Source organism: Falco cherrug, chromosome 7 (assembly GCF_023634085.1).
Source record: "Falco cherrug isolate bFalChe1 chromosome 7, bFalChe1.pri, whole genome shotgun sequence".
NCBI lineage: Eukaryota > Metazoa > Chordata > Aves > Falconiformes > Falconidae > Falco > Falco cherrug.
In genome coordinates this window covers 54,101,926-54,116,281 of record NC_073703.1, presented here as the reverse complement: position 1 = coordinate 54,116,281, position 14,356 = coordinate 54,101,926, and the positions used below count along the sequence as shown (strand labels likewise).

Genomic DNA, 14,356 nt, shown 5'->3' with positions numbered 1-14,356 from the left:
TTTGACTGCTCTTTGCATTTGGGAAAAAGAATTGACTACACTATTTGATTTAATCTTTAAATGATAACAAAAAATAAAGAAAAAAAAGAGCCTGTGAAGATAGTGCAAGTACTCTTAAATGAAGAATTTAAAAGCGTGGCACTTCTATGGAAGGAATTAAAATAAACCTATTCTCTCCTAAAATACAATTGGCAGAGTAGTAAAATAAAAATGGGTCATATCAAGAACTTGAGGAAAACATTTCTTACAAATCCCAGTCAATATCTTGAGCCTTCCAATGTCAACTTATTATAATGGGCTTCTTTTTTTAGGTACTACCCAAACAGGTGAAAATAAAGGTAACACACCATTTAATAAGCATATCTCCATGAATAAGTACTCTAGAAATGAAAAATTGTAAAGAACGGTCGCTATCATGCAATATTATATACCAAAGTACATTTCTCAATAATTGTAAGCAGGACAGTGCCAACATGAAGAGATAATGGGGAGAAGGGAAATCAAACCCGAAACTAATCAGACAACAGAAAAAACAGCCAAAGAAAAGAGCCTACAACCCTGCTTCTTCCAGAATCAGAGGACTGTGTTAAAAGATTAGGATTAATCACAAAGTATGCAGCCATGCCTCTTAGGTACACACATTCAGTTGTGTGATGGCAATTACACTTGCCCTTCGTAGTTATAAAAGTACATGCCCAGAAAGTGATTTCGAAGTCTCAATATACGTCCACTTTTTTATGAGGGGACACCTCAATGACAAGGATATAGGCAAGTCTGGAAAAAAAACTCTCTACCACAGCCCTGAAACAAACCACTAGGAAAAACAAAATTCATGGTGTTAGAAACCATTCATCTAGATGAAAAATGAGATGGTCGCCTGCAAAAAGTTCCTACTCCCCACACAATAATCTGTTTATGTATTTTGCACAACACAATGTTCTCAGAATGTTATCTTTTCTTCCAGAGGAGCTTCCTGCCCATCACTGGCTAGAGAAATATTGTCCCTCAAATCTGTGCTGGTTTGGCCCTGAATTTTGTGTTCCTAGATGAATATCTTAACTTTATCACTGGAGAGATTACATGCTTCCTCATCTCAAAGTTACAAAAAATATATGTGAAGGTTAGGTCACTCTCTTGCATGAAGAAAAATGGAGACCAAGCTACTTAGATGAAATTGTTGACATTGAAGAAAGTGGCGGAATACTGTAAGGCAGATGCTAACTTCCTAGGTTATGTTTCTGAAAGAACACGGGCATAATCGTGATCATGACTGGTAACATGCTTTGTACTTATGGCTGCTTGGGCGTATTGGCATGCTCTGAGCCCGTCTAGTAAACGGAGCCTGTGGACAAAGGAATGCTCGATCTGGGAATAAAAAAATATAAACTTAGGCATGAGACAGGCCACGAGATGCTCAACTCTGCCAAACTGGCAACCAGTATGAACACTCAGCAGCAAAGTGTTAGGTATCTACGTATTTCTCCCATCAAAAGTTTATATGCCCTTAGCTCTTCAGATTCCTAATGAGAGGAATATTTTAAGTAAACATCTGGAAAGTGACATCCCAACTTCCTAAGTACTTTTTCATACTGGCCTGCGCTGTGCAGCATAACTAAAAAATATGCTGTGTAATTAGACTATTTAGATCAATGAGACAAAACTTTCAAAGCATTTCTCAAACCTACTTTGTTTGACTCTGTAAACAGGATTACAGTGTTTCTGAAAAGAAAATTATTGCATTCATGCTAGAAATACTGCTGTTGTCACCTCAGGAATCTGTTTTGTAGGAGCCAAAAATCCATCAGAAATACTTCTAGTTTTCAACTAAGCTTTGTTGTAAAACTCTGATTATTGGATTTATCACAGTATGCCATCAGTTTGTGTTAATATATTAATTGCAATATCCATCTTATCTATAGATTTAATAGAATTTGTATATTCTTAGGAATCATACCAAAAATAACTTTTTTCTTTAGTATTACTGTCTTTTAAGGTGAACATGCATAAATTATTATATAGCTTAAACTGAAATATGAGAGTCAACACTAAAATATTACAAGTATTTATTATAAAAGTCACATTGTGCTATGACATTTAAGATGTTTTTTGGCTTAGAAGTCCCATGTGGCTGTCAAATAGTTTGATGTAATTTACAAGAATATCAGCACCCTGTCATTTGCTATGTGCTTTACATCCTTCACTTTTAGAGATGCTGTTTGATTACACATCCATCCTGGCCTAACAAGTTAAAGTGTCTCAAGAAAAGATTAAACCTCCACTACACAGTTTGTACATGCAGACACACATGTATAAGAGAGACTCACAGCCAAAAAATGCCTATGTTTACATTTATTGCAGACTACGTTACACAAACACCAACCCTGAGATGGAAAGATGCACTTGTATGCTACTTATCAAAAGATCAAGACATTAATACTCACCCACAAAGTACAAACTACACCTGCATACATGTTGCAGAAGGTTTCCTCCACCACTGTCCTGTTGTTTTTCTTCTCTCATTTTGAATGGGACATCTTAGGGCAAAGAAGAAACATAGCCTTCCCCTACAACACTTGCAGAGAAAAAGAGGCTTTTTCCTGACTATTTCTCTTTAGTACACAGATTGCAAGCAGGCCAACAAAACCAAGGCTTCTTTCCTACAGAGATTAAAGAACAGTGCTAACTAGCAGCAAGGAATGAGGAACTCCTAAGTTTGCCAGTTGAGAAGTGTAACAAGTAAACACCTTCTCCTTGCCTCAGAAGGACATGCAAACTTCAGTGATAAAAATCTTACGCTGTGGACACCTGTACTAACCAGAGAAATTGTTCATTATTATTTTAATACCAGTGCAGCTAGAAGCCATAGTCATTGCATTGCACTGTGATGCTAGATGTACAGACACAGGAAGAGAAAGGAGAAAAAAATCCCAAACAAACCTGTAAGTATATTCATACAAAAGCTACGTATACACAGATAGTCAAGTACTAGGAAAACACTGAAACGCCACTGAATATGCTTGACCGTCTTAAACAGAAATACAGTCCTCATCAATTCACTGAAAAGTATTTTGAAAAGACTTTAGGCATGAGGGAAGTGGAGCAATATGCAATTGCTTAAAAATATAACAACTGAGTGATGAAGAGCACTGTACTGCTTTGAAGCCATGTATTTATCTCAACCATGAACTGAAAATGACAGTTTGGGAGAAAGGAGAGTTAAGAAGAAATGAAAAAGGGTCTTGCTAGTGGATACACATAACCTCATTTAGACATAATTGTGGGAGAGGTTGGGGGCAGATAAATGGATGGCACAGTAAAAACAGTAATATGCAAATACAAGAACACCGTTATGTCATATTTGCGGAGGTCAGAGAGTGTGACAAAAGGATATACTGAAGGAATAATATAAAAGCATAGAAGCAAATCGGTTTTCATGAACTCTCTCATTGTCTAAGACAAAACAGATTTCTACTAAGAATCTGGTGGTGTTGAATACCATTTATAAAAGACAATTAAGAAAGTAGTGCTGTTACAGTTAAATTTAAATCATGTTAGACAAAATGGAAGATCAAACAATCACTATAAATAGCAGTACATAAATTTAGAGATAGTGGGTAGTCAAAGATGGTTTGTTATTTCAAGATGGCAAACATCATAATATAGAGGAGAAAAAAAAAGGATGGGAAAGCTCAACTCTACAGAGATCATATGCAAGATATGGGGCAACAGAAGAGGAACAAATATAGAGGTTGAGGGGGGAAGAAAAAAAGGCTTCCTTTGTTCAAAATTAGCTGAGAGAAGTACAAGAAGGGAAATGCTTCTCAGTTTTCTTCTACATATTCTGGGGCAAGTAGATTGACAGTCATCATCTTAACTGGAAACTCTCTACATTTTCAGAGGAGGATCAGTACATTGAATGGACAGAGAATTTGATCATTCTTATCTAGAAACCCAGGATGTTTTAAAGAGGTCTCATTTCAGGTATCAAATTCCAGCAATGATTTCTTATACAGAGTATCAATGCATAAGTAATACTTACGATGCAAGTTGGCAATATTACTTACCATCATATGGATGTAGTTCAATTTAACAGGCTCCAGCATGTATATAAATATTATTTTAATAATTTCCCATATAAACTAGAAGCATCATTAAGATTGTAACCGATGAATAAAACTTTAACATTCATTTAAAAATTATTGGATTCTATTAAGTCTTAATGCAATATATAGTTTTCAAATTATTTATCATAAACACTTTCAGAAGCTGCTTCATTCTTGTTCACAGTACTGTGAAAAACAATCAGATAGGAAATTTATTTTAATCGTAAGTGAAATATTTGAATTTTAAGCAATCTGCTATTAATCTTATTGCTCTTTTCATGCATGTAGTAGCTGTTAAATTAAGAAAATAAGGTGTTCACACTAACATTCTCTCCCAGATGGAAATGCTACCACATTTTATTCTGAAACAACTTTGGATAATCACATAATGAGAATGAATTCCTGTAAAACTTGATCTGTATGAAGCTTGTGAAAAATTTGGCAAGTGACTTTAGAACCTGGTAGATAATTTCTGAAGGAATAACGTAGAAATTGGTACATCTCAGCCTTCCTTTGGTAAGTTGTCCTTTTCCCCTTTATTTGGTGCAATGAAATATGTTATGAAAATGTTTTATTAAACAAGTTCTGCTTGTATGGACAAACGTATGCTTATTCAGAAATGAGCCACCACATGATATTATGTGAATTCAAATAAAGTTGTTTGCTATTTGTATGTTGCGGCACAGCATCCCAGAAGAACCTAGAGGACTACCAATGCACAACGTGGTCAAAAAATACAGCTATATTCCTGTGTTCAAAAGTATTAGCAATTAATTTCTGCAGACACTGTGACTGAAAACTATATTATAGGATTGTCTAGCTGACAAATTACTCCCCAAATACATGGTAGGACTTCACCTTGCGCTCTTCTTCCCTTTAAAGGGGAAGATAGGAATTATGGTAGAAGTCAGAAACAAATTATTCTCCTTTTCTCAAAGATGCCTAATACAGAGTCAGGATCAGGTGCACTGAATTCAATCAGTTTCAGGGAAAACGCTGGAATAAAATCATGTACAACAGCAAACCCGCTCATCATCTTGATGCAAGTAAATGATGAAAAGGTTTGTGAGAATTTCTCCAGCACTAAACATTAATTAATTTTATCCTAAGGTTTCCTTCCCCACAGATCAATAAGATAAGAATCATGCCTTTCAGAGTAAGCTCCTGCAGGTGATCAAGGCTCTTGACACCATCAATATATTTACTAATTTTTTTCCTGCATCATCCACACCAATTGTTCACCTTCCTGCAAAGTTCAGCTATTCAGGTAACAGAATATGTTTATTTTCATATTATCAGATATATTAAAAAAAAGACCTCAATAACTGACAATCACATACTGTATTTGGCCACTAGATTGCATAAATTTATGAAAAAATAATTTCCAGAGATGCATGGACATCTGATGATAAATTTAAGTTTAAGACTAGGCAAACCAGATTTAGCTTGTGTATTAAAATTACTTACCACAAATAAGCAGACTAATTTTTTTAAAGTAGGTATCAGTATCTCAGTCATGCTAAGAGGTAACAGTGTTTATACATATGTGTGTATATACATACAACTACATGCATATATATTTAATATGCATTTGAAATATTTTTAAATTTATATATTTAACCAAAACCACAAAACAGGCATCTGTGGCTAGATTTTGGCAGGGAAGAATCAGCTTCCACTTGAAGACATTTGAAATAAAACACATATATTAGCCAACAAAGGTGAAACTATCTTACTGAAAAGCTCGCTTGGATGGGTATCTAAACCTACTGTGTGCCATGAAGAAATTCAACACATCATCAAACACGCTACTGGATTATCACAAATGGCCAACTACTAGAAGCCACAATTGAAAAATAACTACCTTTATTATTCTTTCTATATAAAATTCTTTTCTTTAATGCTCAGCAACAGGCATTTGGCAGCTGAACATTTTTTTTTGAAGCAGCAGTTAACAATGCAATTCACAAAACAAAGATAAGCTCAATGGTTTCCAGGAAACTGAAAGATGAAAGAATGTGGAGAGAGTCAGCCATGGTTTCAAATGAAGAAGTAGTGAACTAAGGTCAAACTAAAACCTAAAAGAAATTCAGCAAGGGCCCAGAAACCACGGTACAGATACATTTGAGTTGGATTGAAATTTCAATGCATACAATACATTCTTTGGTATATTAATTCACTGGGGACAGGTTTTTTCAAAATAAAGGAGGAACTCAGAGTCCAAAGCCCTTAGTCTCATTACTTCAAGCATAATACTTAGCAGACTTTCTGTGTTTTTATATCAATTGTAAAGTATGTTAAGGTCTTATCTTACAGCTTTGTTTTGCGTGCTCAGTCCCAGACTTCCCTGAAACAATGAAGTCCCACAGCATACATGAGGTAAAGTGTAATGGAGGAATTCATAAATGTTGTAATTTCAGATGCCAGCACCTACTAAAAAGACTGCTCAAGAAATATGATGAATGTGTTCCCCTTGAAGGGGTCAGATTAAAGCTACCATTATACAAATACATTTGAATAATTAATTTTGCAGTAGTGGAGGAAATACAGCATTCTACCATACACAAAAAAATATATTAATAAAGTTATCTTTATATCTACTGTAACTTACTCCCTAACACACAGAGCTAAATTCTGCTCTAGTTAAACTAGCCATAATTTCTACCTAGGAAACAAAAATAAACAAACAAAAGAAACAACAACAAGAAAAGCTTCTATCTGAGGGATTTTTTTTTGAAGTACATTTTAAAATAAGTCGTCTCACAGACATTAAAATTGTAAAATACTATATTTTAAAATTATAAAGCCCAGTATAACCACGTATTCAGAAATAACGTTCCTAACTGGTGACAAATCACCTCCTCTACTCAGAGCAGAGAATTTATTTCCAGTTTTACACAGCAAATTACAGTGGTTTAGGAAAGAGTAAAGGAGAAATTGAAATGCAATGTGAATTTTAAATACATTAATTTTAAATAGACAATTGAATTGTTTAATTAGCTAAGCTAGAAAAATAGCAATGTTAAAAGCTGCATACCTGGAGTCTGGTCAAAAGTGAGAGGCAATCTCTCACAACCTGTATTTCATACCACAGAAATTACAATGTTTTCACCAGTAATAATATCTCCTAGAACCATGCCCAGGCATTCTTCCTCTGACCTACAGCAAAGAGTGCCACCTATTGAATAACAAACAGTATTTCCAGATATCATTAAATTATTCTGGAAACATGCCACCTACATATTCCCACACACACACGTCCTTAACCCAAGCATTCTATTTAGCCTTTCATCCTGCAGTTTCCTGGCAGAGAGCAGTTTTGCTGCTAACATTGTTACAGAATTGACGGCCAAAATATTACTTTAGTATAGAAACAAGGTGCCCAATCCACACTGCATAAGTCACCTGATTTTTAGACGTTCCCACACCAAATAACAAAAACATTATTCAATTATGTATGTTGCAACAGAAGGAGATACCTTCTACTCTTATTTCTGGAAAATACAGTTATTTCTAAAGAAGATTGGACAAAACAGCATGGTATCAAGGACACGAAACTAAAAAAAAACAACAGTATTTTCTGGTGGCTCTTTGTTGTTCACACAAAAAAAAGTGTACATTTTCTATATGTTTTACTTTGCTGTTAGCAGGAAAAACCTACCTACATTTAGAGTTGAATACTTCTTAATTTAAACTGGCAATCAAAGTATCTCACGGAGGACCTAATACAACATATGAATATGAAATATTTGTGTGATCTTAGAGTCATGCTACAGAGCAGCAGCTGATTAAGATGACACAGTATGTCCCCCTGAAGAAGCCTTACCCGATGCTGCATAGCACACAGCAACGCTAGTCTGGCCATGAGTTACGCTTTGGTACAGACAACATACCCTATGTTTATAAGCACTGTAAATTAGCATTGCATTCTATCAATTCAGAGTTTTAAATACACACAATCTAGCCAAGGAAAAACGTGTGGTATGTTGCAAGACTCTTTGTGTAATGTGAAACCAAACAATACTGCTATAATCCAACCAAGACTTGGAACTGACCCATTTATATACAAAATATTTGAATGAGTCAGCAGCCCACTGCATTTCCCAGGCCTGCCGTAGACTATCGTACAGTCCCAGACACACTTCCTCAGATTGTGTTTGCCTCATGAACAAGGTCAGCAGTGACAAAAAGTGATATAAAGGTCAATGACTAGGAAAAGATGACAATGAGCCAACTTGATTTACCTCTTTGCCTATTAACATATAAAATATACTGAAGTTACACAGAACTCCTCTATTTATTTGCCCCCTCATCTTTTACATGTTTAATGTATTAAAGCAGTGTATTAATATGAAGTTTTACTATTATTTTGGAACTGTGAAAAAATAAGAGTTAAAAACGCTCCCTAACTTTAGTGACACACACACCCCCAAGTGAACAGCCTCTAAAGGAATCACTGCCTCCTTGTCATAGAATCAGAGAATCATTCAGGTTGGAAAAAAAACTCTAAGATCATAGAGTCCAACTGTTAACACAGGACTGACAAGTCCATCACTAAACCATGACCCTAAGCACCACATCTATGCATTTTTTAAATACCCCCAGGGATGGTGATTTGGTGATTCCACCACTTCCCTGGGCAGCCTGTTGCAATGCTTAACCACCCTTTCAGTGAAGAAATTTTTCCTAATATCCAGGCTAAACCTCCCTCGGTGCAACTTGAGGCCATTTCCTCTTGTCCTGTTGCTTGTTATCTGGGAGAAGCGACTGACACCCAGCTGCCTGCAACCCCCTTTCAGTTGCTCTCAGGTAGAGAGCAGTAAGGTCTCCCCTGAGCCTGCTCCTCTCCAGGCTGGAATACCCCAGTTCCCTCAGATGCTCCTCATAAGACTTGTGCTCCAGACCCTTCACCAGCTCTGCTGCCCTTCTCTGGACACACTTCAAGAAGGGTGTTGAGGTGCTGAAGTGAGGGGCCCAAAACCGAACACAGTATTCAAGCTGCAGCCTCATCAGTGCCAAGTATAGGGGGACAATCACTGCCCTTGTCCTGCAGGACGTGCTATTTTGGATACAAGCCAGGATGCCAGCAGCCTTCTTGGCCACCTGGGCACACTGCTGGCTCATGTTCATCCAGCTGTCAGCCAGCACCCCCAGGCCCTTTTCCCCCAGGCACTTTCCAGCCGCTCTGCCCCCAGCCCGTAGCGCTGTGTGGGGCTGCTGTGACCCACGTGCAGGACCCGGCACTGAGCCTTGTTGAACCTGGTACAACTGGCCTTGGCCCATGGGTCCAGCCTGCCCGGATGCCCCTGCAGAGCCTGCCTGCCCTCCAGCAGGTCAACACTCCCCCACAGCTTGGTGTCGCCTGCAAACTGGCTGAGGGTGCACTCGATCCCCTTGTCCAGATCGTCGATAAAGATACTAAACAGAGCTGGCCCCAGCACTGAGCCCTGGGGAACACCACTTGTGACCGGGCACCAGCTGGGTGTAACTCCATCCACCACCACTCCTTGGGCCCGGCCGTCCAGCAGCTTTTTACACAGCGCAGAGTGCACCCGTCCAAGCCGTGAGCAGCCAGTTTCCCCAGAGAATGCTGTGGGAGACTGTGTCAAATAATAAAGTCCAGGTAAACAACATGCACAGCCTTTCCTTCATCCACTAGGCAGGTCATCTTGTAGAAGGAGATCAGGTTCATCAAGCAGGACCTGCCCCTCATAAACCCACACATGCTGGGCCCAGTCCCTCTGTTCTCCTGCACATGCCGTGTGATGGCGCTCAGGATGACCTGCTCCATAACTTTCCCCGGCACTGAGGTCAGGCTGACAGGCCTGTAGTTCCCCAGATCCTCCTTCCTGCCCTTCTTGTAGATGGGTGTCACGCTGGCTGACCTCCAGGCTGCTGGGACCTGCCCACTTAGCCAGGACTGCTGATAAATGATGGAGAGTGGCCTGGTGAGCTCCTCTGCCAGCTCCCTCAGTACCTCCAGGTGGATCCCAACTGGCCTCATAGACTTCTGTGTGTCTAAGCGGAGCAGCAGGTCCCCAGCTGTTTCCTCCTGGGCTGTGGAGACTTCATTCTGCTCCTCGTCCCTGGCTTCCAGCTCAGGGGGCCAAGTACCCAGAAGGAAGCTGGGCTTGCTGTTAAAGACTGAGGCAAAGAAAGCATTAAGTACGTCAGGTTTTTCCTCATGCTTTGTGGCAATGTTCCCCCACACATTCAATAAAGGATGCAAATTCTCCTTGGCCCTCCTTTTGTTTCTAATGGATTTGTAAAAGCATTTTTTTATCTTTTAGAGCAGTGGGCAGCCTGAGTTCTAGCTGGGCTTTTGTCTTTCAAATCTTCCCCCTGCATAACCTCGTGACATCCTTACAGTCCTCCAGAGTTGCCTGCCCCTTCCCCAGAGGTGGTAAACTCTCCTTTTTTCCCCGAGTTCCGGCCAAAGCTCTCTGTTCAGCCAGGCTGGTCTTCCCCACTAGCTCATCATTTGGCACATGGGGACAGCCCCGTCCTGCACCTTTAAAATAACCTTCTTGAAGAACGTCCAGCCAACCTGGACCCTGTGGCCTTTCAGGACTGCCTGCCAAGGGACTCTGTCGACGAGGCTCCTAAATAGGAAAAAGTTTGCCCTCTGGAAGTCCAAGGTAGCAGTTCTGCTGACCCCTCTTCTTACTTCTCCAAAAATCAAAAACTATCATCTCGTGATCACTAAGCCCAAGACATCTGAAGTCTGTTCCTATACTCCATAAGTACTCCATATTGGCTGTGCAGTTCAAGCACTGCCAGCATAAACCCTGCATATGTAGATAGTGGCTGAAGTTTTTGCAGCTGTAGCAACAGTTGTATGAGGAATTCAGATTATACCACTGTGGTTATGGCACTGTCTGAATTACAAAGCTTCTGATCTGCACTGGAGATCACTTTGAGAGCAATAAAAGACAACTAGAACAGTATTTGTCCTAACTCTGATTACTGCAGAAGGTAGCCCTACTGCTGAATAAAGACCTCCACAAGCCAAGGGTAGCCTACACAGATTTTTTTGGTCTGACGCAACAAACGTAGTCATAAAACCATAAATACACAAGAAAAACACTAAACATCAGTTACACACAAAAAACACATTCCTAAAATGCACAGTCTTACTATTTTTCCTTCAGTGTAGTTATACTAAAGAAAGATAACCACCTGAGAAATGCATAAAATATCTTGATCTTTTTCCTTGTAGAATAAAAAAAATCATCAGACTGGGAAGGGTGAGTATCAAGAGGTCTCTAGTCCTACCTCTTGCTCAAAGCAGGGTCAGCTATGAGATCAGATCAAATACCTTATGGCTTTGACCAGCCAGGTCCGCAAAATTTTAAGGACGGATATTTCACAGTCTCTCCATGCAACCTGCTTCCCATTCTCAGTTACCCTCAGAGGTATTTTCTTGTTCTTTAAATTCAGTTGGAACTTCCCCATTTCAATTTATTAATATTGCCTCTTGTTCTCCCACCATGTAACTCAGTAAAGATACTGCTGCTCTGCCTTCTCTGTAACACCCTCTTTATTAATAGGAAGCTACTGTTACGTCTGCCTGAGCCATCTCTTCTCCAGGTTTAGCAAACCAAGTCTCCTTAGCCTCACAGGTGAAGTGCTTTAGCCCCAGATCATCTCAGTGGCCCTCTGCTGAACTTGCTAAGGTAAGTCAACACCTTTCTTTACTGGGGAGCCCAAAACTGGATGCAATACTCTAGACCAGTCTAATGAGTACCCGGCAAAGGGGAGTAATTAATTCCTTTCATCTGTTGGCTAAGTTCATGTAGGTACGTACAGCCAAGTCCACTGTTAATCTTAACTGTTAAGCCACTGCTGGTGGCTCATGTGTAGTCCGCTGCCCACAACAATGCCAGGTCCTTTTCAGCAGGGCTGCTCCCCGGCCAGGCAGGCTCCACCTTGCACTGTCAGAGGGAGTTATTTCACTCTAATGCAAAACTCCGCATTTGTCCTTGAATTTCACACTGTTCCTGTCAGCTCCCTCCTCCAGCCTAACTCCCAGTGAGTGGCAGCCCTGCCCTCCAGCTTACAGAGCAGATCTAGTCATTTTATCAAAGACAGCAATCAGGCTGGTCAAGCATGACTTACTCTCGGTAAATCCATGCTCATTATTTCCAGTCACCACCACCTCCATTTGCACACCTCTTTTATGTCAATTACCTATACTGATGCCTCTTGCTAATGTACCAAAATTCTTGGGGTTTCCTAGTAAAAATGCAGCTTCATCAGGTCACCCATACCAGCTGTCATCTCACCTGCCTCTTGTACACAACTATACTAGTTTGTCTTCCCCACATAGCACATTCCATAGAGAAACAAAAGCTTTCTCATCCCAAAGCAGAAAAATAACACTAAACAAAGACGTTAAAATCTTAAAAATACATATATATATATCCAGGTTTTAATGACTACTGCCAAGCTACACTAATGCAGTGATGTTCTTTTAAGTATTCAGCAGTTTCATTCCTGACTTCACCTAAGCAAGGGAAACCTTCAAAGATTTATTAAAAAAAAGCAAACAAAAAATTAAAAATTGAAAGAGATTTTCTTCCTGTGCTCTTAAGATCTATGCGAGATCCAACATAAAAAAACAAATACCAGCATTGCCTTTCATGCCAAACAAAGGACAACTCTATCATCTTAGGACTCTCCTTTTGAATTCATCTGTTTTTAATGTATACATTTTCTCCCTAATTCTCTTCTGTACGGGTTGCTTTGTAGCTCTTTCAGCGCAGATCAAACAGCATGTTTACAATGTATATTTAAAAATTAATAAAAAGATTCCTGAAGGCCTTCAGGTTCCCCAGCGCTACTTTTTAGTTAGATTTTGTTATTGTAACTTGAGAGTAATTTAATAAATTATACTCGCTGAAAGAGAAAAGAATAGTAGTATATTACCTGAGAAAGGCCCATAAGTTTTGGTTTGTGAGTCCTGGCTCTATGACTTAGAAATAACTTAGGAGGCAAAAATTATGTTTAACGATCCTCTTAGATTTTAAATTGCCTTTCCTTACCTGCTCTTACTCAAAGTAGTAAGAAGAATGAGATGCGATGTACTTATTCTAAAACAGTAATGATTTTTTACTACCATTTTACTTACGTGATCCTATTTATAGGCCCTTGCACCTATGAAATCCAGGTATTAAATGAAAATTAAGTTACAAAAATACACTAAATGAATTCAGCAAAGCTAAATCACCCAATAACTTAGTGTATACAACATTCCCACCAGACCTGGTTCTTCAAAGAACACAATTATATGAGCCATAAAAAAAAAAAAATCCTTTTAGGATGTATTTATATATGATTGTTTATGCTATCTCCCTCTGGGGAGGAAGAGAGGAAAATAACTTCTTTCACTCTGAAAAACACTAAAACACTATGTTCATGGGAAACAGGCATATACAACTGAAAAATATGTTTCCCGGACTAAGAAAAATTATTTGAGACTTTTGCTTGTATATTTCTTTGGGTATTCCTTCAGGAATTTACACAAGGTTGCAGAATTAGATTTTATTTTAAGACACATGGAATGGTAAACTCCAAAGTTCTCAAACCAAGAGGAGAAAAATATGACAAAAATAGGAGACTTACAAGATTTCTCTCTAGGGATTTCAGCTGATGATCTATTTCTTTCAGACGATTTTGTTGATCCCGTTGTTCCTTATTGTCTCGCAGAACCTTTTCACCTGGAACTGCTTCTAAGCTTCTGTTTGCATAAACCAGAGGCTCCTAACAAAAGGAAGACCAGGCAGAAGTTAAACATATGACTTTATACTGCTTCAAAACCAGACAAATGTTCTTTTTATTTCTATTAGGAAAAAATTTAAATGTTTAGAATAATGTGTCAATTTCAAATTTCACAGATGTTAAATTTTCATTATGCACATTTTCAAATACAATAACTAAACACCACGCTGGACTTATTTCAATAAAAAACTTCTTTCTCTTCGCATTTTAAGAGGAATTTCTTAGTCTCCAGAGCTAAGATTTTTACGCTTAAATTTTACTACAATAAAAACATGAGGAGACTGAATGAGGGGTTCAAAGCCTTCTCCTATTAACCACACTGGGATCACAATTAGGCCAGAAGGGAAAGGAAGAACTGAACTGAAATGACTCTGTGTTTTGGTTACTAGAGACCATGGTAAATGAGAAATAACCCTCTCTAAGTTGGAGCTGGATGCACAACTATTAGTAAAGATTTGGGTTACATATTCTTA

General features: G+C 38.7%; 1 protein-coding gene across 8 annotated transcripts in view; it reads right to left on the bottom strand.

The window, feature by feature from the left end:
• Nucleotides 1-14,356, bottom strand: part of FSIP1 (fibrous sheath interacting protein 1) — a 97,654-nt gene that overhangs the window by 54,498 nt on the left and 28,800 nt on the right. For all 8 annotated transcript variants that reach the window (XM_055716637.1, XM_055716631.1, XM_055716632.1 and 5 more), the window contains one exon: nt 13,728-13,865. In XM_055716637.1, the coding sequence (XP_055572612.1) occupies nt 13,728-13,865 (138 nt within the window). The remainder of the gene's footprint in view (nt 1-13,727; nt 13,866-14,356) is intronic.